The 21,391-nt window shown below is 63.4% G+C and overlaps 3 protein-coding genes and 1 pseudogene across 7 annotated transcripts; 2 read left to right on the top strand and 2 right to left on the bottom strand.

Annotated features, from left to right (window-relative positions):
- Positions 1-651: 651 nt before the first annotated feature.
- Positions 652-6,977, bottom strand: ABHD14A (abhydrolase domain containing 14A). Of its 4 annotated transcripts, none has more exons than XM_070391374.1 (5): positions 6,962-6,977; positions 3,259-3,470; positions 2,977-3,092; positions 1,193-1,428; positions 652-984 (listed from the first exon to the last, which is right to left on the bottom strand). In XM_070391374.1, exons 2-5 carry the CDS (start codon positions 3,450-3,452, stop codon positions 802-804), a joined length of 729 nt encoding a protein of 242 aa, XP_070247475.1. In that variant the 5' UTR covers positions 3,453-3,470; positions 6,962-6,977; the 3' UTR covers positions 652-801. The 4 variants fall into 4 exon arrangements, with proteins under 4 accessions (XP_070247475.1, XP_070247472.1, XP_070247474.1 ...); XM_070391371.1 differs by lacking the exon at positions 6,962-6,977 and adding an exon at positions 4,975-5,099; XM_070391373.1 differs by lacking the exon at positions 6,962-6,977 and adding an exon at positions 4,358-4,854.
- Positions 6,472-10,319, top strand: ABHD14B (abhydrolase domain containing 14B). Its single transcript, XM_070391375.1, has 4 exons — positions 6,472-6,547; positions 7,448-7,675; positions 8,762-9,003; positions 9,335-10,319. The coding sequence occupies exons 2-4, from the start codon at positions 7,465-7,467 to the stop codon at positions 9,512-9,514; spliced, it is 633 nt and encodes a 210-aa protein (XP_070247476.1). The 5' UTR covers positions 6,472-6,547; positions 7,448-7,464; the 3' UTR covers positions 9,515-10,319.
- Positions 10,320-11,325: 1,006 nt separating this feature from the next.
- Positions 11,326-21,381, top strand: PCBP4 (poly(rC) binding protein 4). Of its 2 annotated transcripts, XM_070391369.1 has the most exons (13): positions 11,326-11,484; positions 17,718-17,862; positions 18,044-18,067; positions 18,190-18,222; positions 18,404-18,520; positions 18,698-18,829; positions 18,949-19,077; positions 19,267-19,341; positions 19,489-19,533; positions 19,657-19,720; positions 19,834-19,886; positions 19,974-20,143; positions 20,500-21,381. In XM_070391369.1, exons 2-13 carry the CDS (start codon positions 17,782-17,784, stop codon positions 20,786-20,788), a joined length of 1,212 nt encoding a protein of 403 aa, XP_070247470.1. In that variant the 5' UTR covers positions 11,326-11,484; positions 17,718-17,781; the 3' UTR covers positions 20,789-21,381. The 2 variants fall into 2 exon arrangements, with proteins under 2 accessions (XP_070247470.1, XP_070247468.1); XM_070391367.1 differs by having other exon boundaries at positions 19,834-20,143.
- LOC138992510 (small nuclear ribonucleoprotein F pseudogene) lies at positions 16,937-17,366 on the bottom strand (annotated as a pseudogene).
- Positions 21,382-21,391: the final 10 nt, after the last annotated feature.

Raw genomic sequence — 21,391 nt, 5'->3', positions numbered from 1 at the left:
TCCCGGGTCTACAGGCACCGGAGAGGGGGGTAAAGACACAGGTGCCCCCTGGCCACCCACAGGCTGCACACTCCTAGCGGCTCCCTGTGTGCCCCGCTGCCCTTTGTACTCTCAGCTTCTGCCCCTGCTCCAGGGGATGTCGCCATGGGGAGGGGCAGAGTGAAAGACTTTACCCTCGGGGCCCAGAGAGGCAGGCTGCGAGGGGAGGGGAGCTCTGTCCCAACCCTCCTGGGGGTAGGTCTGGGCTGCTGACCCACATACCAGGGGCAAGCAGGCTTGGTGGTTCATGTTAATTGTTAAACCACACTCTCCACCCCACCTCGGCACATCCTGCTCCCTTTGGCCACAGCTCCTGCATTCCTGACTCTGGGTCGCCCACCAATCCCAGTGGTCCTGCAGCCGGAGTGACCCCTACCCCCCGCCCCCTCCCCCAGCACTGTGGCCGAGATCGCCGTGACCCAGACCCATCCAGTCCTAACGCCGCCTTCGGAGCTGGGTGTTACTATCAGGCCCATTTCACAGGTGAGGAAACTGAGGGCAGCCAGCTAGGAAGAAGCCCATGTTCTTAGCCTTCCCAACCGGGAAGCAGTCCCAGGCCTGCCTCCCCGCCCCCCCTCTCCCCCCGCCCCCAGCAACACCAGGACCTGTCACTCCCCGCAGGACAAAAGTGCTTTTATTTATTGTGCCTGTGAGATAAAAGGAGAGGCCCTGGCTGGGCCTGGCTCTCCGGCCTCTGCCCTCCAATCCCTGGGGCTGCCTCCGAGGCGGGGCAGGTCCAGACCCTCCAAGCTGGCGGGGAGCTCAAGGCAGCTGGTCCAGGAAGGCGAGGAGGGCCCGGTGGAAGTCGCTGGGCCGGTGGAGGTAGCAGGCGTGCCCCGCGTCGCGCAGCTTCACCACCGAGTGCCTGGGCAGGTGGCGGAGCCGCCGCAGGGACTCCAGAGCCAGGGTGCGGTCCAGCTCCCCGTACAGGATGAGCGTCGGGGTCTGCAGGGCAAGGCCAGGGCTGTGATCCTATGGCCTCCGGGGCCTGACCCTCCAGCCATCCCCTTAGGAAATCCTCCCCAAACACCATCTTCTCCATCCAGATTGGCGGGGGCGGGGGGGGGGGGGGGGTCGTGAGTCCTCCAAGTGAGACCTGAGCCCTTTGCCCCCATGACGGGGAGCCAGGACCGGGTGACCCTCCTCCCAGTACCTTCACGGCCCCGAATTGCTCCCGGGTGTAGTTCTGGGTGGAGGCGGGTGCGATGGGCACGAAGCCGTGCAGCTGAGGGTGGTCCCGCATCAGGAAGGGCAGGGCGTAGCGGCCGCTCAGAGAGGGGCTCACCAGCACCGCGTTCCGCACCTCCAGGTCCCGCAGCGCGCGCGCCAGCAGCTCCGCCCGCCCCGCCTCGGTGCTCGCCTCCTGGGAAGGAGCCGAGTTCCCAAAACCTGGGCGGCAGAGGCACCAGCTGAGGGAGGCGGGAGGGAACCGGGAATTACGCGCCCCGGCGGGGGAGGGGCCGGAGCGGTGGCCCACCTGTCCTAGAAGCTATTCTTTTGTGATGTGGTAGGCCTGCTGGCAAAACCTTTCATCCGTCATATTGGCGAAACTGAAGAAGACTGGTAATGTGCAATGTTGGGGAAGATGCGGGGAAATGGGCACTTTCATCCTGACTGATGGGAGGAAAATCCATCTAGCAGTTTCAGAGGGTCAGGAAATGATTGCCAACATTTAAAAGATGTGTGTCCTAGCCCTAACCAGTTTGGCTCAGTGGATGGAGCGTCGGCCTGCGGACTGAAAGGTCCCAGGTTCGATTCCGGTCAAGGGCATGTACCTTGGTTGTGGGCACATCCCCATTAGGGGGTGTGCAGGAGGCAGCTGATCAATGTCTCTCTCTCATCGATGTTTCCAACTCTCTATCCCTCTCCCTTCCTCTGTGAAAAATCAATAAAATATATTTTAAAAAATAAATAAATAAAAGATGTGTGTCCTTTAACCCATCAACATCCTTGGTAGCTTTCCTACAGAAATGATTGCCCTCATGCTCCAGGCAGCAGGTCCAAAGGTGCGTGGGTACCCAAGCATTTCAGCTCCCAATCCATCACAGCCCCCCAGGAGGAGTGGCTGGACGCAACCTGTCCATCCCCCCATGGCGCAGCAGACTGAGAGGAGGTCACAGTGATTGGTAGGGTCCCAGAGACATGGTCGGGGGAGAGAACCACGCTGCCGGTGGGTTCGCGAAGCCGAAGGACACCTGTCACGTTCACAACCCCCATCACACAGCCCTGCACACTCTCCTTTCTGTCCGGACATGTCCGGAGGGGCCTGGCTCCCCCAGGCTGCTGAAGTGAGAGGGCCCGGAGCTCTAAGGGTGTCACGCTTATTTGATTTTTTTTTTTAATCCTCACCCGAGGATATTTTCCCATTGATTTTTAGAGAGAGTGGAAGAGAGAGGGAAAGGCAGAGAAAATATTGATGTGAGAGAAACATCGATTGGTTGTCTCCTGCATACGCTGGGACCAGGCCTCGGGCCTGGGAGGAGCCTGCAACCAAGGTATGTGCCCTTGACCGGAATTGAACCCGGGACCCTTCGGTCCACAGGCTGACACTCTATCCACTCAGCCAAACCAGCCAGGGCTTGTTTGATTTTTTAGTGTCAAGAGTGATAGCATAAATCCTTTGACAGCTAAAAAAACACACACCAAAAAGCTCTCTAGTTTGTCATAAAAAATATGGTGAGGTCTCCCCCTGAAGTGAGGCACGCTCCACTTGCTTGGTGATGTGCAACAATCCGCACACGTTTACAGGTAGGAAATACAGACAGACCTTTTCCTGTGCCATCTCGTATTGTGACCTGTCACTGCTCATCCACATACAGGGGTCCAGATGCAACCGGCCACATCTCAGGGCTTTCCTACCCCCCCACGTCCCCCGCTGGGAAGCCACCCCTTGGACCTGCTGCCGGCTGCCTCCCCAGACCAGGGCGGGGCTCTCACCTGGGAGGTCAAGGGCCACAGCCCGGTAGCCCCTGTGCGCCAGCAGCTGCAGCGTGCCCAGCTGCTCCCACGTGCGCGAGGTGAAGGCTTTCCCGTGGAGCAGCACCACCTCCACCCTGCGGGCACATGGGGGGTGGTCTGAGGCTTTGGCAGGGCCCCACTTTCTTCCTAGGCTTCTCCCACTGCCCTCCCAGCCCTCAGCACCCCGTGTGGAGCTGGGGTCCCACACAGGGGCTCCCCTCAGGCCTCATCCTTCTATTAGACCCTGGGGTCAGCACCCACCTTTGTGCCCGGTGGAGTGGGAGCACCTCGCGGTAAAAGATGGGGGAGTTGCCAGGGGTGAGACCGGCCAGGATTGTGACATTGGGGTCGCCCCAGAGCCAGGAAGTGTGCTCAGGGGGGCCTGGCAGCCCCACGTACAGTAGCAGCATGAGCAGCAGGCCCAGGCCCAGCAGGGCTGTGTGGGACCGGCTCATGGAGGTTTGTACCACAGTCTGGAGGAGGAGGAGAGGAGAGGAGGCTGAGGCCCCACTTGGCCCCCAGGATCCCATCCTGAAACCCCACCCGGAAGCGCCCAGCTGAGGAAAAGCTCAGCCTTGCGGGTGGCACAGTGGTGAAGCCTCAAAGGGGAAAGGCTGTGTAGAGAGGTCCCGCTCAGGGCATGTGTAGACTAATGCTAAACTCAGAAAGTGCTTGACAGTGGGTGGGAATATACTAGTAACCCCAGCCCAGCTGGGTTAAATGGGAAGAGGGAGCAGGGAGAATCCAGGGAGGAGGAGAAGCTGAGGCATGGTTGGGGGGGGGGGGGGGCAGGCAGGAGAATGGCACTGAAATGGAAAGGGCAGCATGGAGGCTGGAGCGATGAATGCCATCCCACCCCCAGCTTCATCCAAGCGACTTGCTTCATGGACTCCTCCGGCCAGGTCCTTTCCCAGCCCAGAGGACAGACCTCAGGGCCAGGACCCAGACAGAGCAGTCATCCGAGTCTTCAGTTGGTCAGTAAAAGAGGGAGGGTAGTCCCGCGCTGCCCCCAAGCCGCCTCCTGTGAGATTTCACCGATACAGAGGACTTGACTGGGGCTGGCCTCTCGGGCCTAGGAGGAGCCCCCTGCTTGTTCCCAGATCCCAGTAAACACATCTTTATTGAGAGTCTCCAGCCCCTCCCGCCTCTCCTGGGATGTTGCCTCAGCCCCACTCCCAGGCCCCAGGTCAGGGGGCGACCGAGGAGCTGAGCGGAGGCCATGGTTGGCTTAGGTTCCCACAGACAGGGCTTGCATGTGGCCCCTCCTTGTGGGGGAGACTGGGCCACAGGGGCCGCTCCAGGTAGGAGAATTCTGCCGTTGCCTTGGCAACCCGGAGGCTGGAGCACTAGGCAATCTTACCTGGCAGGTAGCAGGCAACCTGATCTAGCGACTGCAGATACAGGGCCTGGGCTAAGGGTGGAGACGTGCCCACGGAGGCCTTGGCATACGCACAGACAATGACACACAGGTGTACATGCGTGTCCACATGAAAGACACCCTCAAAACCATGCCCAGCATCAGGCACCAGGAAGGCAGACGGACAGACAGACACACACGGTTTCAAAACCACACGCAGTTCCTCAAATGTCAAGAACACCGTCATACACAGAGCCCTAAAACTACACATGCACAGCCAGACAGACGGACACACAGACACACAGAAATACACACACAGACACACAGCTAGTACACACCCTCAAAATCACACGCTGAAATATACACAGTAGACACCCCGACAACAAGCGGGCAGACAGACTGACACCTTCCAACACAGGCAGACAGAGCCACTGACATACACCCCACGACACACGGACACCAGACCCTCAGGAACACACGCAGACGAACGCGCGCGCGCACTCGCTGCCCCAGCGCCGGCCCCTCCCTCCCGCTGGACTCTGCCCAGGGCGCCCGGCAGAGGAGGAGCAAGCGGGCCCGCCCCGGGCGCCCTGCTGGCCTCCGTCCCCGGGGGCACTCACCGGGCTGATGGAGAGGACCCGGCCGGCCGCCGCTGAGCCGGCCCCGCCCACGCGGAACCAGCAGCCAAACCGTCCGGCGACCATGGCGCTGCGTCCGCGGCTCCGCAGGCTCGGCCCGCAGCCGGCCAAGAGCGCCGCCGAGGCGCGCGTGCGCAGTCCGCAGTCGCAGGCCCTGCGCCTAGTAGCCACGATGGAGGGGGGACAGGGGGCGGCGCCCCAAAGTCCGCAGCCCGGCCCCTCGCCAGATTGTCCGGATTGTTTTAGGCCAGAGAGTCGGGGTAGAGCCACGCGGCCTCCTCCCACCGGGGTCGCCACCCGCGTCCAGCCTCCCCTCCGTAAAGCAGGGTCCGTCTAAGGACGGTTCTCAACCTGTGGGTCGCGACCCCTTTGGCGGTCGAACGACCCTTTCACAGGGGTCGCCTAAGACCATCCTGCATATCAGGTATTTACATGACGATTCATAACAGTAGCAACATTACAGTTATGAAGTAGCAACGAAAATAATTTTATGGGTGGGTCACAGCAGGAGGAACTGTATTTAAAGGGCCAGAAGGTTGAGAACCACTAAGGGTTGTCTTAGGACGGAAGGACCTGCCAAGCCTTAGGGCAGGGTCTGGCAGGGAGGCCTCGCAGTGTAAGCGCCAGATTGTTGAGCAGCAGCACGGGCTCGGCCCATCCACTCCCCTGACCTTACAGATGCACGTCCACACACACCAGGCTCAGCCAGGGCGGCCTCTGGGCCCTTCCCACACACACCGGGCTCAGCCAGGGCGGCCTCTGGGCCCTTCGCTCTGTTATGTTACCGTTCCTGTTTGGCGACAAGTGATGGATGGCTCTGCCCCCAGGCCTGGCACAGAGAGGCTGCAGGACTATGCACCCTGCGGGGTAGGTGACCTCGCAGCCATTCTACAGCCCAGGAAGGAGGCTCCGAGGCGTTGGGGAAACGATCAAGGCTGCCTGGCTGGGCGCTGGCAGAATCTCGCACTCAATCCTGTCCCGCCCTAGCCGGTTTGGCCCAGTGGGTAGCGCGCCAGCCTGCGGGACCCTGTCGGGTTTGATTCTGGTGAAGGGCATGTACCTTGGTTGCGGGCTCCTGGTCAGGGCATGTGCAGGAGGCAACCAAACACATCGATATTTCTCTGTCTTTCCCTCTCTTCCACTCTCCCCAAAAACCAATGGGAAAATACCCTCGGGTGAGGATAAATAAAACAAAAACAAACAGTGGAGCCTCAACTGCATGCCTGGCGAACAGCTCTGGGCCTGGGTAGTTCAGGCTGGGGATGGGGATGGGGAGGAGGGGAGGAGGGAGCAACCGGGAGGCGACTCCAAAGGAACCCTCCTCCTCTAGCCGCGCCCTGTGCTTGTGGGGCGGGTCGCGGGGTCTCAGCACCCAGTCCCATGCTTGGGGCACCTGGGCCCTGCCGTCGATTGTGGCCACCAGAGGGCGCCCCGCAGCACGGCCAGGCCACCTCCCTGTTCCCAGCCCCAGCCCCTCCCCGTTGCCCTGCCCCGGGCCCCATTCGCCTCCAGTCCTCGGCTTCCGCCCGCTGTGCGAGTCCACGCAGCTCCCCAGGTACCTGCCTTGCGCCCCAACCCTCTCTCCCTCTCTCCAGTTAGACTATCCAAGTTTCTCCCCTTCCCACTCGGCTCCCAGGTCCCCTTCCTCGGACCTGCCCCACCCCTTCCTCGTGCGCCCGCCCGCCCAAGCCCGCCGAGGCCCGCCGAGCCAGCACCGGGTCCTGGGAGGGCGCAGAGCGAGCCTCGGCGGCGCCGTGATCGCCCCCTGACCACCGCGTCAGCGCGCCGGCACCCCACGTCCCTTGCGGGCGGGAATTCCAAATGCTTTTTCTTCTGAGCGCTGCGCTTTCCGCGTCCAGAAAATGGGTGTTTTTCTCCAGCCCCGACCCTCTCCTGCCTGCGGTGCCAAACTACGACCCTTCACAGTGCCTCAAAGAGGAAGAGGCCAATGAGCAAAATAGCTACTTACTGTGAGCAACTACCACGCTCCGCAGTCCGCGCTAGGCCCGCCCGCAGGGTTTCGCAAGCGCGGCCTCCTTTGACCCCACCGGCCACCTAGGAGCTGAGTGCTCCCGGGTTAGCCCCACGTGCAGAAAAGGATGCCAGTGAGAACGAGAATCATAATGGAAGCCCCTGTACTGGGGTCTTTCCAAGGGCAGACACCCTCACTTGCCGGTTCTTTTTCTTCTTGTTAATTCTTGATGTAGGCTTTCATGTCCCATTTTTCAGCTGAGGAAACTGAGGCCCAAGACCACACAATTAAGTGAACGGCAGAGAGAAATAACACCTTCGTTTTCCTCGCCCCAAAGCTTGTTCCTAGAGTTCTGGGAGCCTGGGGGGAGCGGGGGGAGGCGGGGGGCTTGCCGCTCCCCTGGACCCTACCCTCTCTGTGGCGGCTTTTCCCGCTCCACGGGGCAGGCCGCCCTGTGCTCATCAGCCTGGTCTTGAACCGCAGGCGTTGCAGGCGGCAGCATGGCGAACGTGGATCAGCGGGAGGGCACCATCCAGGTGCAGGGCCAGAGCCTCTTCTTCCGGGAGGTGCGGCCCGGCGGAGGGCAGGCCCCCCGGTTCTCCGTGCTGCTGCTGCACGGGATCCGCTTCTCCTCCGAGACCTGGCAGAACCTGGGCACGCTGCTCAGGCTGGCACAGGCGGGCTACCGGGCGGTGGCCATCGACCTGCCAGGTACTTCTGGGCAGGCTTCTGTTCTGGAGGGGTGGTGGGGACCTCCTTGGGGACCCGGGTCTGGGGGCCTGGGGGGACTTGGGCCAGGGCCCAGAGCGCACTGCAAGAACTCGAGCTCCCCTCGTCTTGACCCGCATGTGCCTGGACACTGCCCAACTGCTCTGGGTGTTGCCGGGGGCAGAGTCTCAGAGCCTCTGTGTCCTCGTCTGTAATGCGAGATAACCACGCTCCTGTGGGGGTTGGCTCTAGTGAGCATGGAATGATGTCCGCGTGACTCTGGCCAGGACCTGACACAATAATTGGGGCTCAGCCCATTGGAAGAAACATGTTTTGACAGAGCCACAGCCCTCGGCCCCGCGGGAAGCCCTGAGAGTGAGGCTGAGTGTCCTGGTGGGTGGCTGAGCCGCTTGCTCCCATGATCCCAGGAGAAAGCCCTCAGCTGGGCTCGGGGGGAGGTCCTAACCCCTGGTGCTGGGAGTGGAAGGGACTGCATGGCTGACCTGCTCCCCTCACTGGCCTTGGCTGGTATGGCCTCAGTGCCCAGGGCGGGCCTCTGGGCCCAGACGGGATTGGTTGACAGTGGGTTGGGCTGAGCTTCCAGGCTCAGGTCTTGAGCTCATCTTTCTCGGGGAATGGCGGGACTAACCCATTGCAAGGAAGGTAAGGGCAGAGCCAGCCCCTCAGCCCTGTCCTCGGGCACTCACCCTCCGTCCCTGGGACAGGAGCCCCTTGAGCAGTTAGCGCCATCTCACAACCATCTTAACTGCAGATTCCTTTCCCCCCTTTAACAGCTGGGGAAACTGAGCAGTGAGAGGGCCGAGGGGCCTTCCCAAGATCACACTGATAGTACATGGAAAATTGGGACTCGGGTCCGGCTGTGTTGGACTTCAGGGCCCGATTCTTTCCAGAGCACTGTACTGACGAGGGAGGGGCCTCATGCCGGCCACAGATAGGACAGTCCCAGCTGCGGCAGAAGTAAAGTCGGGCATGCTGCACAGAGAGATTGACCTAGGAGGGCTTCCTGGAGGAAGGGACCCTCCCCACTCACTGGCTTGTCTTGTTTCTTCCACACTGAAATCCCTGCAGGCCTGGGGCATTCCAAGGATGCAACAGCCCCTGCCCCTGTTGGGGAGCTGGTCCCCAGCAGCTTCCTGGCAGCTGTGGTGGATGCCTTGGACCTGGGCTCCCCGGTTGTGATCAGCCCGTCTCTGAGTGGCATGTACTCGCTGCCCTTCCTCACGGCCCCTGGCTCCCAGCTCCGGGGCTATGTGCCAGTGGCCCCCATCTGCACGGATAAAATCAGTGCTGCCGACTATGCCAGAGTGAAGGTACCCCTGTGGGAGGCTGCGATGCCCCTGCCAAGAGCAAGGGAAATCCCTCTGGGAGTGGGGTAGCGGAGGGGTTGCTTCTGGGAGGAGTTGAACCACCAAACTGTATCCTTTTGCTTGACTTAGATTCCTGTGCCAAGCCTAGTGCCAAACTGTGTGCTGGGACAGACACAAACCCACACCCCGTCCCTTGGGAGCTGGCTCCCCCCATCCCACTGGGCCAGCGTGTCTCTCCCCTCATGTGGGGTGACCCAGGGAGAGACTGAAGAGACGGGGAGGCCGGGGCCGGCGTGGCAGGTCCCCATTGATGTTGCCTCTTTCCTCTCTTTAGACCTCAGCACTGATTGTCTATGGAGACCAGGACCCCATGGGCCAGACCAGCTTTGAGCACCTGAAGCAGCTGCCCAATCACCGGGTGTTGGTCATGGAGGGGGCGGGGCACCCGTGTTACCTTGACAAACCCGAGGAGTGGCACGCGGGGCTGCTGGGTTTCCTGCAGGGACTGGCATGAGTCCTAGCTCTGCTGGGGGAGGCGGGGGGGGGGGGGGGCTGCTTGCCTTTCTGGGGCTCTCTCCCTCCCTGCACATCAACAGGTGTGTGTGTCTGTGTGTCTGCCTGGGTGCTGGTCTTTCGGGTCTGTCTGTCTGTCTTTTCCTCTTTCTCTTGCAGTGACACACTGAGGAGGTGAAATCAAGAGAAAAAAGTCAGGAATCAGTGGACGTGATCTGGTGGAGGGTAACCCATTAGATGAGCTTCTGCCGTGGGCTCTCCTGCTCGCTCTTGCTCCTTCCTCTGCTCTGCCCAGCCCACCCCTCCTGCCTCCCACATCTGCCCTGGCTGCCCCAAAGGGCCCTCACAGCCCTATCCCACCTCTTAGGCCACAGTACACACATGCCCACATGCATGCTCACACATGTTCCCAAATATGACCCAACCACACAGGTACAGGCTCCTGCTGGGCTGCACACTCAGGTGCACACATGCATGCTTGTCCGCCTACAGAAGCATCCACATAGGCAGCGCCCTCCCATCCATACAGCACCCCCACGTCTGGGAAGGTGGGTACCCAGAGCCCAGTCGTGCAGGACATCCTCTGGTGTGGCCTGCCCTGAACTCCCCTCCCGATCAGAACTGCCCCCCAAAGAAGAGGACCACCCTCTGACCCTCAGATCTCCCCCTTCCCCCTCCCCGAGGCGCCACACCCTCCCAGGTTGTTAGGCCTGGGTCTTCTGAGCCCAACCAAGCCGCTTTCCTGCTCCCAGGCCGGGGGGCGGGGCGCAGAGTGGAGGTCCGTGAAATAAAGTGAAGCAATTAGACCCTCAGGCTCTCGCTGCCTCCAGAGCGTCGCCCCTCCCCCGCCCCTTGGGACCGCCGCCACCACGGGCCCCTCCCCCACCGGCGGGACCAGATGGTCCCCTGCCCTTTGTCCACCCGGCCAGATGGAGGGGAAGGGAGATTGGATTCCCCTCCCCACCCCCACACACCCAGGTGCCAAGAGACTCAGCTGTGGGGGGAGGTGGAGGTCAGTGGGACCGGGCTGAGCCGATTACGGGGGAGAGGGAGGTAGATTTGCTCTTGGGGGGAGGGCGGCGGCGGGGTGGGGGGGAGCAGGAGGGCCTGGGAACAGCCCTGCCTCCGCCGACTCCAGCCCATTCGCCACCGGAGTCTCAACTTCGCTGGACTCCCTAGCGACCCCAGCCCCCAAGGGAACTCTGGGGGTGGCCTTGGGGGAATCGCAGGCGGGGTGCCGGGGCACTTCGTTCTCAGGCCCCTCCTCCGGCTGCTCGGTAACCTGTCCGGGGCGGGCGGGGGCCGGGCCTCGCGGGAGCAGAGGGCGGCAGGGGGTGCGGGTCTGGGGCGGGGCGGGGGGCGCCTAGAGCCCGGCGCAGGGATGGATGGCGCCGAGCGGGAGAGCGGGGACGCGGCCCGCGGAGGGTGGCAGCCACGCTCCCAGGGACCGAGCCGAAGCGGGGCCGGCGGCGGGGTGCAGGGGGTCGGCAGCGGCGCCGGGCGGGCGGGCGGCCGGAGGAGGGGACTGGGGCCGGGCGCTGCGCGGGGGGCGCGGGGGGGACCGAGGCTGGAGCCGCGCTTCAGGCCCGATCTGCCCGCGCCTCCCCCTCCCGGGCCGGGGGCTCCACGCGGGGAGGGTCGCCCGCTCCCCCGGAAGCCGCGCCGCGCCAGGCGCACCAGGGCGCGCGGGGCGGGGCGGCGGCTGCGGCACTGGGGCGACGGGGGCGGGCCCGCGCTGTAATCGGATCCGGGCCGGGGGCGGGAGGGGCCGCCGGGCGGGCCGGGGGGGGGTGGGGGTGGGGGGCGCGGAGCCGGGCTCCGGGCCGGCCGGGCTCCGCGCCTGTCAAACCCCTCATTGTTCGCAGCTGATGTCACTCGCAGTTGTGCGCGGCCGCCTCTCCCGGGGACAATGTGGGACTGAGCGGCCCAGCCGCCGCGCCGCCGCCGCCGCCGCAGGACAGCCCCAGCGAGGTAGGGCGCGGGCCGGGCGGGGCACCGCGGGCCGCCGAGTGTGGGGGTTCGGCCGGGGTTGGGAGCCGGCTCCCGAACCCACCAGCCGGGGTCCTGGGTTTGGGGGCCTGGGAGGCTGCAAGGAACACGTTCCCTGCGCACGCGGGCCCTGGCCTGCACAGATGGGGGGCGCTGGTCTGCTGGAGGGGCCCCCAGCACCAGGGAGGAGCTTCCTGGACCCGAGACCCCAGATTGGAGGCCTCATCCCACCTGCTGTTTCCGTCCTTTGGACCTGCCCTGGGTTCGGGTTCTGCCCATCCTTGTCCCCACCTGCCGTTCCCTGCGGTTCCTGGCCCAGTACACACCCCTTCCTATTCTGCAGTCTTCCAGGGGGCCCCACGCAGGCCTCCAGGCTCGGAGGGTGTGGAGGTGACAGTGGGGGCTCCCAGGGGTCCCTGGTGCCTGTGGCTCTTCAGCCCCTCAGCTCGGACCTGGCTTCTTGGGGGTGGGGGGCTTTGGCCCTGGCGCCCGCCTGGTCAGGAGGGAGGTGACCGCCTCCTCGCTCCCCTGTCCCAGGCCCGCCATCTTGAGACCTGTGGCACCCAGTGCCCCACCCGGCCCTGCCCCCTGGGGAGTGGGACTGGAGGGATGCGCCCAGGGCCGGTTGCCTTCCCTGCGAGTCCCCACCGGCCCAGGATGCTCACCTTCCTGCTGGACCAACAGGGCCTGTGTCCCCCGGGGCCTCATTCCCCACAAAGAGCCCAGGACTCCCTAGGAGCGGAAGCCTCAACTCCAGCCCTCACTGTTTCTTGGGGTGACCCTCTTTGTCTCAGAGCCAGCACCTGGGACCCGATGCTTTTCCCATCTGAAGGTTGGGAACCCTCTCAACCTCCAAGGCACCCTGATCCCAGCCCCCACCCCCAGCCTTCATCAGCATGCAGGCCCAGGCTGCCCAAACACAAGGGGATTGTTCTCCTCACATGCTCAGGGCGGGGGGCTGGGAGCAGGCGGCCCACACACCCTGGCAGGCCCAGGCCACAGGGAGGCTTGCTGTGCCCCACCCTGTGTCCCCAGACAAGCTCTGTCCACCCTTCCTGCTCCCATCACTGCCCCTCTCCAGCCTCCATCACCATTGCACGGGCCCAGACTTCTTGGGGAAAGAGATCTGAGCTACATGGGGACCCTGAGCTCCTCCCAGCTCTACCAGTTGCCTCTCATGCAGCCTCACAAACCTGCCCCTTCCTCTCTGGGCCTCAGGTTCCTCTCTGGTGAGGCCCTTCCAGCTGTGACGGGCCCAGCCTGGCGTGGTGAAACCTGCGCCACACCCAGCTGTTCTTCCAGCCCCACTGCCCCTGGGGAAACCCACTTTGGGCCCCCAGAAGCCTCAAAGCCCAGGGCAAGTCCCCTAACCCAGTGACATGCCCGGGGGCCCCCAGACCCCGAGAAACAGCAGGGACAGGGACAGGGCCTGGGCTGCTGAGGAATGAGGCCTGGGCATCCCGTTGGGTCGGTCCTGGCTCTCAGGTGACTCATCCCGGGTCTTTCTCCCCATCCTCACTGCGCCCCTGGGACCCTGAGCCCCCATCTCTGGTCCCTGATGCCCAGGCCCTGCGAGCCGTCTTTCCCCTGCACACTCAGCCCGGTCCTGGCTCCTGCTCTCCGGGAGCCTCCGTGTTGTGGAAAGACAGGTTCGGGAATGCCCAACGGGGGCTCCCTTGAGTTGCAGGCATACCTTTGGGGGCCCAGAGCCCTGAGTGATTCTATCTGACTTGGATGGGGAGAGCTTCCCAGGCGAGGTGGCTTTTGACAGCGGGGAGGACGGGCATTTCAAGCCGGGATCAACCTGGGCAGAGGCCCAGAGGCCGGGAGGTGCTGGGTGTGTTTTGCAGCCGGTGCGTGGGGGATGGGATGGAGATGAGACGAGAGAAGTTGGCAGGGGCCCGATCGAGAAGGCCCTTGAGTGCCTGTCTATGGAGATCAGCCTCGGGCACTGGGGAGCCAAAGATGGCTATTGAGCATCAGAATGACCCAGGCCCCAGGATGGAGAACGGAAGCTAGAGATCTTCCTCAATTTGGGTGAGACAGTGAGGGGATGGGTACCAGTGGGTGGGGCTGTACCAGGAAACTGCCCTCTCTGCTGGAGCCCAGTCCCGACCTGGGCCTGCCTCGTTTTCCCTTGGCCGTGTGGACTCCTGGGGAAGGGGGCAGGGTGTGCCTACGGATACTCTGAGGAGGCTGTCGCATTCCTGGCCCAGCCAGGTTGTCTGAGCCTCCCTTCCCTGCCTGGCACTGAGCGTCCCAGACAGTCCTGGTAGACCCAGGCCGCTCCCCTGCAGGCCCTCCTCCCCGGCTCTCCTGAGAAGTGGGTATGAGTGGCCATCCTGGGAGGCGGAGAGGCCGTGCGAGGGGTGTGAGGATGCTGGGGCAGTCCTGTGGAGGCCTGGCTCATCAGGAATGGTGAGCGGAGAAGGCCAAGGGCAGGGGAGTCAGAATCCCTCCGTGCCCCAGGTCCAGTGTCCAGCCCCCGGCCGCGCCCTGCTCCGCCTGATCCCCACGCATTCCCCAGCACCACTGGGCGTGGCCGCCATGGCTGCTGTGGGAGTAGGTGGAGGAGGTTGCTAGGTTAGGCACTGAAGGTGCTGCGGGGAGGTTGGGGGATGAACTTGGAGACGGGACCCCTCTCTCCCCCGCCCAGGTGGGCCTACAAGCCCAAGTTGGTCCAGATGCTCTGGCCAGCAGAGCCCAGGGAATCCCCCAAGGGGTGGGCCAGTCCGCGGAGCCGCCTGGCCCCAGGAGCCCTCTCCTCCCCGGGATTGTTCTTGCTCCAGAACAAAGCCAGGGTGGACACTTGATCCCTGCCTGTGGGGGGAGCTGGCTAAGCCCCCAGCCCTTTGATTGGGCAGCTGTCATGAGAGAGAGACAGCTGGGGGGGAGGGGCAGGAAGGGGCAGCCACCATCGCTTACACAGCTGTCACCTCCCCCCCGCGGCCCCCTCCAGCCTGAGTGGCAGGAAGCCAGGGACAGGAGTGGGCGCGGGGACTGGGGAGGGGGCCGGGGAGCAGGAGGGAACCGGAGGTCAGAGCTGGCCTAAGCGGGCTGGGCTCTGCCAGGGAGCCTGCTGACGGGAGGGGCCTGGCGCCCCCAGAGGTGAGCTGGAGGTCAGTGTGGCATGAGGTGTGGCTACCATGTGGGTGGCCCAGCAGGGACTCAGGCCCACCAGGCTGGAGCAGCAATGACTCCCTAGAGCAGGGGTCCTCAAACTTTTTAAACAGGGGGCCAGTTCACTGTCCCTCAGACCGTTGGAGGGCCGGACTATAGTTTAAAAAAAAAACAACTATGAACAAATTCCTGTGCACACTGCACATATCTTATTTTGAAGTAAAAAAACAAAACGGGAACAAATACAATATTTGTATTTGCATGTGGCCCGCGGGCCGTAGTTTGAGGACCCCTGCCCTGGAGCCCCAGGAGGCAGAGGCCAGTGTGTGCCTAGTGGGGCCGCTGTCCGTAGGGTTCCTGGGAGAGTGATTTGGGCGGCCTCTGTCGGGACCCCTTGTTCTCTCCTAAGACAGGGCAGACCTTAGGGGTCCCTCAGAACAGCAAGGACAGAGAGACCAGGAACACACACACACACACACACACACACACAGCCAGGTGGGTAAGCAGGTCCTGCCCAAGGTCACCCACCGGATTTGGGGGGTGGGGCTCCATGCAGACCTTGTCGTTTCAGGGCAGGAGCCCAGTTCTGGCTCCATTGCAGCCTCTGACCCCCGTGTTTCTGGGTTCGAGGCCCCCAAGAGATGAGGTGGAGATGGTCTGAGGATCTGTCGGGTCTCCATGGTTACCACCCCACAGGGGTTCCTGAGCCTCAGGAGATCCTGAAGCCTAAGAGCATGGCTCTAGACAAGTTGTCAGTCCTTTCTAAACACGACCCTCATCTGCGAGCCAGGCAGGGGTCTCAGAGGCCACACCCCACCCTGGAAGACCCCCCCTCTCGGACCAGGACTCACACTCAGCCCGGACCCGTGACAGCCCCGTTGGCAGACAGGACCCACCCGGCCCCACTGGGCTAGTCCCACCGTGCCCGCTCTGTGACCTTGGGCAGGTTACAGACCCTCTGCAGGCAACAGGCTCCCTTTCTGCTCGGGGAAGTCATCTGTCCAGCTGACCAGCATGTTCTGAACACCTTCTCCGGCCTGTGGCCTGTCCCTGGCCTGAGCTCTGGGGACATGAGAAGGCGGCAGCTGTGGCGCCTGCTCTAAGGGACTCCCGGGCTTGGCTGTCCCCAGAAGCAGAGACCAGCGTCACCCCAAGCGCTTTGTGGGGGAAGTGCAGGCGGCCGGAGGAATGCTAGCAAGGGCAGCCAGCGCGAGGCTGGCCAGGATGTCCATGGGGCACTGTCCCTGCGTCCACAGTTGACCTCTAACCTCTGGAGAATCTTTGGGCAAAATGGGAATGGAGGGAGGAGCAGGTCGTGGGGCAGCAACAGTTACAGGGTGCTTGGGGGGACAGGGTCACCCCCATTGTACAGGTAAACAGGCCTGATGCCACGCAGTGGCTTGTTCAGGCTTCATGAGAAAGCCAGGGAGCCCCCTTCCTACTCCATGCCCTTGACCCCTACATCAGGACAGGGTGGGGGCTGGAGCGCTCCAGGCTGGGACCCCCTTTGCCCCATGCCCTCACGGGCAGGGGGGATTTGCAGAGTTAGGGCTCCGTCTTGGCTCAGACTTGGCACCAGTTGGTCCCGGGCCCTGTGATCCTCCTCGGGGCTGGTCCCCCGTGAGCTCCCACCGAGGCTGAGCCTGGCAGGAGACAGCCGCTGGGGGAGAGGGATTTCCAGGCAGGATTAAGGCTCAGGATTAAATCAGGGCTTGCCAAGGGGTCCAGTGGGGAGGGCTGGCGACCGGCTAATCCCGGCAGCTAATCCCAGCTCCCCTTTCTCCATCAGTTTCCAAACTTGACATTCCCCAGCCCCCCGAGTCCCTCTCCTACCCATCACCCAGCCCCGGGGGGAGCATTCCCTCCGCTCTATGGGTGAGGGCCCAGAGAGGTTGCAGACCCTCTGCAGGCATGGGTCCCACGTGACTAGTTTCTGGTACCGTTGAAAGGGCTCCCGGCTGGGAGGGTGTCCAGCCCGGACACTGACCTCCTCAGCACGTGGGAGAGGGCTTGGGAAACCACTGCTGAGCCCCCGACACCCCCACTCCCCAGGACTGAGTGGACCCTGCTCAGCTGCCTGCAGGGCGCCTCTGCTTCAGGGAGCTAAGGGGGTAGGAGCAGCATCTGGGGGGCTCCCATCCCCTTCCCCAAGCCTTTGCCAGGCAGGGGCAAGAGGGCCCCTCATAGCCTTGCTATCTTCACGTCCACTCCCCTTCCGAGACCGCCCATGGCTCCCCGTAGCTGTCCCACGCAACCCACAGGGTCCCCTCCTCCAGGAGGCCAGGGAGGGGCTCCCAGTTCATGCTTTCTTTTTTTTCTTTTTTTTGAAAAAACAAATTTTTATTGTCTAGAAATATATATAAAAAGAAATTTCCCACAAAAGATGCTATTCTCTCATTTCTCCATCTTCTTCCTCTTCTTCAACACCCCTGATATAAAGGACATTATTACACCTTATTAAAACTTCACCCAGGTGTCCAGACAAGGCTCCATCTATGTATTCTTCTGTGTTTGCAAGCTGCATGTTCATATAGCCATCTACAGATACCAGGTAGCCTTTGTACTCCATTCCCCACTTAAGTTTCACCATTATTGGCTTTCCTGTTAATCCGTTGAGGAAAGGTTTGGGATTGAGGGGCAAACTCATCGCGACGAGCAAATGCTGTAGGCTACTCACCGCCGACCCAGCTCTTGTCCGTCCCTGGTGCCTGGAGCGCCTACCCCAGCACGGACCACGAGAAAATCCCAGTTCATGCTTTCTTCCGACGTTCGAGCGGAGGCGGGGAGGGGGGCTACTCATGGGGACTGTGCTTAGCTTATTTTAATTCTCATAACTCTTTGCGGGTAGGACGTGGCTTCCCCTTCCTTCTTCCAGTGGGGACTCCGGGGCTCAGATGGGGTGAGCAAGCTGTCCAGGGTTGCCCGGTTCGTGAGTTGCCCACAAGCACCCCAGTCAGTGGGACATTTGAGACTCAGGGTCCCTGTCATCTCTCTTCTGGGGAGTTTGGTGAGCCCAGCACTGGGGTCCCCATGCAAGGGCAGGGGGCCCGAAAGAGCTGAGCTCCTGTCTCACCCTCTGCCGCTGCCCTTGCCAGAGCCGGCCAGGCCGCAGCGTGGACGCACCTCCAGGCCGCTGTGGCCCCAGCCCCGCCTGACAGGATGAGCAGCTCAGACGCGGGGCTGGAGGAGGAGCCGGAGCTCAGCATCACCCTCACGCTGCGGATGCTGATGCACGGGAAGGTGAGGGGTCTCTGCTGCCACTTGGCAGGGGCGGGGGGTGGTGGGTGGGGGGCAAGGCCAGGTAAGGCCTGGCCGGCTGAGTTGGAGCTCAGGTGTCCTATCTTCATGGGGGGCAGGTCGGAAGGAGGGAGGGGCAGGGCTGGGCATTGGCACCCCTGACTCCTCTCTGGTCTGTTCGCAGGAGGTGGGCAGCATCATCGGGAAGGTAGGTGCTGGGTTCTGGGGTGGGGGGGCCGGGGGCCCTGTGTCCCCTCCGACCTGCGGCCTCCGTCCAGGAGAGGAGGCAGCCCGGTCAGCCTAAGAGCCTCCCTCCGTGTTTTTCTGCAGAAAGGGGAGACCGTCAAGCGGATCCGGGAGCAGGTGAGGGGGGACTGTGGGGAGGAGCCCGGAGGCCCGGTGTGGAGGGGAAGGGAGACCAAGGGCCTGCCCTCGGGGTGGCCGTTCCAGTTTTGCTGGGGCCTGGGAGAGGGGCAGGCGGCCAGGCTGCCGCGAGGAGGCGAGGAAGGAGCCCCGCTGCCCGGCGCCTGTCCTGTACCCGCAGAGCAGCGCCCGGATCACCATCTCTGAGGGCTCCTGCCCCGAGCGCATCACCACCATCACCGGGTCCACGGCGGCCGTCTTCCACGCGGTCTCCATGATTGCCTTCAAGCTGGACGAGGTGTGTGACCGGCTGGGTGGCGGCCCAGCTGGTCCCCTGGGAGGACCAGGACTTGCTGGGGTGGGAGGAGAGGCCGAGCCCGGCAGGATTCCCGCATTCCAGTGGGACTGGGGTGGGTTGCCCTGCAGGGGGGAGCAGCAGGGGCCTGCAGGGTCCACCCTCCATCTTCTCGCCCAGGATCTCTGCTCTGCTCCCGCAAACGGTGGGACCGTCTCCAGGCCTCCAGTGACCCTTCGCCTTGTCATCCCCGCCAGCCAGTGTGGCTCCCTGATCGGGAAGGCTGGCACCAAGATCAAGGAGATCCGAGAGGTGGGGGAGGACCACCCCAGAAGTCCCACCTCCTGCTGCCTACCCTCGGGGAGCTCTGAGCCTGGGCAGCCCTTCGGCTGTGGGAGCTGACAGAAGTGGCCCCTGTTCTCTGCTTGCAGACCACGGGGGCCCAGGTGCAGGTGGCAGGGGACCTGCTCCCCAACTCCACGGAGCGTGCCGTCACCGTGTCCGGGGTGCCTGACGCCATCATCCTGTGTGTGCGCCAGATCTGCGCCGTTATCCTGGAGGTTCTGCTCGGGGGCAGGAGCGGGGGCACACCCGCTGGGGGCAGGCCAGGCAGCCGCCATGGGTCAGGGGCCCCAGGACGTCCGATGCGTTTTCCTGGGGGCCGTGGGGAGGACCTTGACAACACAGGACCCCTGTGAGGTTGGGGTGGCCTGGCGGGGTCCTGACAGCTCCCCCATTTGTCCTTCCAGTCCCCACCCAAAGGGGCCACCATCCCGTATCACCCCAGCCTCTCCTTAGGCACCGTCCTTCTCTCCGCCAACCAGGTGAGGGGACAGTAGGGAGGCCTTGTTGGGAAAGGGGGGTTGAAGTGGGGGAGGGGATGGAAGGAGGAATTGGGGGTCCAGGGAGGAGTGACTGCCCTGACCTGTCCCAGTAACCCCTTCACCCCGGGGGATTCTCCATCCCCACAGGGCTTCTCCGTCCAGAGTCAGTACGGGGCTGTGACCCCAGCGGAGGTGAGTGACCCCAGCCCGAGGCACCCCTTCCCGAAGCAAGCCCCCTCTGACCTCTGCCCCCTCTGACCTCTGTCCCCTCTGACCTCTGCCCCCTCTGACCTCTGTCCCTCTCCTCCGGCCCAGGTCACCAAGCTCCAGCAGCTCTCAGGCCACGCGGTCCCCTTTGCCTCCCCGAGCATGGTGCCAGGTGAGCAGCCCCAGCAGCAGGAGGCAGGGCAGGTCCCCGGGGGCCAGCAGCCCCTGCCGTGGGCGTGGGGGGGCAGGAAAGGCCCGGAGCCACACGCACCCCTCTCTCCCTAGGACTGGATCCTAGCGCACAAACCAGCTCCCAGGAGTTCTTGGTTCCCAACGACGTGAGCAGGGCCCCAGGGCCCGGGTGGGTGAGGGTGGGGGGCCGGGTCTGGGCCTTGGGCAGGGCTGAACTCCCACCTCCCCCCCAGCTCATTGGCTGCGTGATCGGGCGCCAGGGCAGCAAGATCAGCGAGATCCGGCAGATGTCAGGGGCTCACATCAAGATCGGGAACCAGGCGGAGGGCGCTGGGGAGCGGCACGTGACCATCACTGGGTCGCCCGTCTCCATCGCTCTGGCTCAGTACCTCATCACTGCCTGGTGAGTGTGGGGTGGGGTATGGGGGTCATAGGTCACAGGTCAGGGGGGCCTACCTGCCTGAGAAAGGCACAGGTGGGTGGGGAGAGATGACCTCTCTGTCTGGGTCCCTCCTCTCCATCACCCCCGCCATGTTGCCCCATGTTCCACTCTCCATCCATCCCTGGGTCCTCTCCCCTCATCTGCTCTGTGCCCTGGGCCTTCGGCCTCCCCGCTGCTCCCCCACCCCGTACAATGTCTGCTGTCCTTTCTTCCATCCGTGCCCTTCCCCTGCCCCATCTTCTCTTCCGTTCCCGTCTCCTGATCTTGCCCTCTCACCCCACCGTCTCCTTCATCTCCCCCCATATCCTTCTCTCCAGTCTAGAAACGGCCAAGTCTACCTCTGGGGGGACGCCCAGCTCGGCCCCCGCAGACCTGTCTACCCCCTTCTCGCCGCCCCTGACGGCCCTGCCCACGGCTCCCCCTGGCCTGCTGGGCACGCCCTACGCCATCTCCCTGTCCAACTTCATCGGCCTCAAGCCTGTGCCCTTCTTGGCTCTACCACCTGCCTCCCCAGGGCCGCCGCCCGGCTTGGCGGCCTACACTGCCAAGATGGCAGCGGCCAATGGGAGCAAGAAAGCTGAGCGGCAGAAATTCTCGCCCTACTGAGGCCGCTGAGGCGCAGACGCGGGAGCAGGCAGGACCGCCGGCTGGGGCTGCCCCTGTGCCCCGCCTGCCTGAGGAGACCCCAGCCCGGGGTCCCACACACCACTAATGCTCTGAAGCATGGATGCACCCTGCCTGGCCCCGCTCTGTGGGGGCCCCTGTGCTCAGAGTGGGTGCAGTTTCTGGCCCAGGGTTCTGGGGGCTGTGCAGTCCCAGGTAGGGGGCTCCACCTCCTCAAGCTCTGTGCTTGGGTGCAGGGAGCATCCTTAGTGCCCCCACTTTGGGGGTCACTCATGCACTCCCCATTCCTTAGGGCTTCCCAGCCTACTGCCCCCTTGTGGGGATCAGGGAGGAGGGCTGGGGTTGGGGGCCCGGGGGCCATGCTTCTCTCCCCACCTCCCTGCAGATTCCTGCTGCTTCCACGGATAACCCTTTTGACTGGAATGGACTGGCTGGGCTTGGCAGAGGGCCACCCAAGGAGGGGGCACTGCCAGGCCGCTGGGGGGTCCCACGGGGCAGGGCTGAGCTCTCAGCAGCAGACACTCTGTACAGTTTTTTCAATCCCTGTTTTTGAATAAATATTCTGAAACCAGGAAGCTGTGAAAC

The sequence above is a fragment of the Myotis yumanensis genome, unplaced genomic scaffold (genome assembly GCF_028538775.1).
Source record: "Myotis yumanensis isolate MYYU_CA2020_CCGP unplaced genomic scaffold, mMyoYum1.0.hap1 SCAF_14, whole genome shotgun sequence".
NCBI lineage: Eukaryota > Metazoa > Chordata > Mammalia > Chiroptera > Vespertilionidae > Myotis > Myotis yumanensis.
This window is presented reverse-complemented; position numbering and strand designations above follow the sequence as displayed.

Coding starts and splice junctions, on each gene's coding strand:
- ABHD14A (XM_070391371.1), bottom strand. CDS start 5,058: ATGGTCGCCGGACGGTTTGGCTGCTGGTTCCGCGTGGGCGGGGCCGGC. Junction 3,093..3,258: donor CCACTCCACCGGGCACAAAG/GTGGGTGCTGAC, acceptor ATGTGCCCGCAG/GGTGGAGGTGGTGCTGCTCC. Junction 1,429..2,976: donor TGTGGCCCTTGACCTCCCAG/GTGAGAGCCCCG, acceptor TCTGCCGCCCAG/GTTTTGGGAACTCGGCTCCT.
- ABHD14B (XM_070391375.1), top strand. CDS start 7,465: ATGGCGAACGTGGATCAGCGGGAGGGCACCATCCAGGTGCAGGGCCAG. Junction 7,676..8,761: donor GGTGGCCATCGACCTGCCAG/GTACTTCTGGGC, acceptor AAATCCCTGCAG/GCCTGGGGCATTCCAAGGAT. Junction 9,004..9,334: donor CCGACTATGCCAGAGTGAAG/GTACCCCTGTGG, acceptor TCCTCTCTTTAG/ACCTCAGCACTGATTGTCTA.
- PCBP4 (XM_070391367.1), top strand. CDS start 17,782: ATGAGCAGCTCAGACGCGGGGCTGGAGGAGGAGCCGGAGCTCAGCATC. Junction 17,863..18,043: donor GGATGCTGATGCACGGGAAG/GTGAGGGGTCTC, acceptor GTCTGTTCGCAG/GAGGTGGGCAGCATCATCGG. Junction 18,521..18,697: donor TTGCCTTCAAGCTGGACGAG/GTGTGTGACCGG, acceptor CTTCTCGCCCAG/GATCTCTGCTCTGCTCCCGC.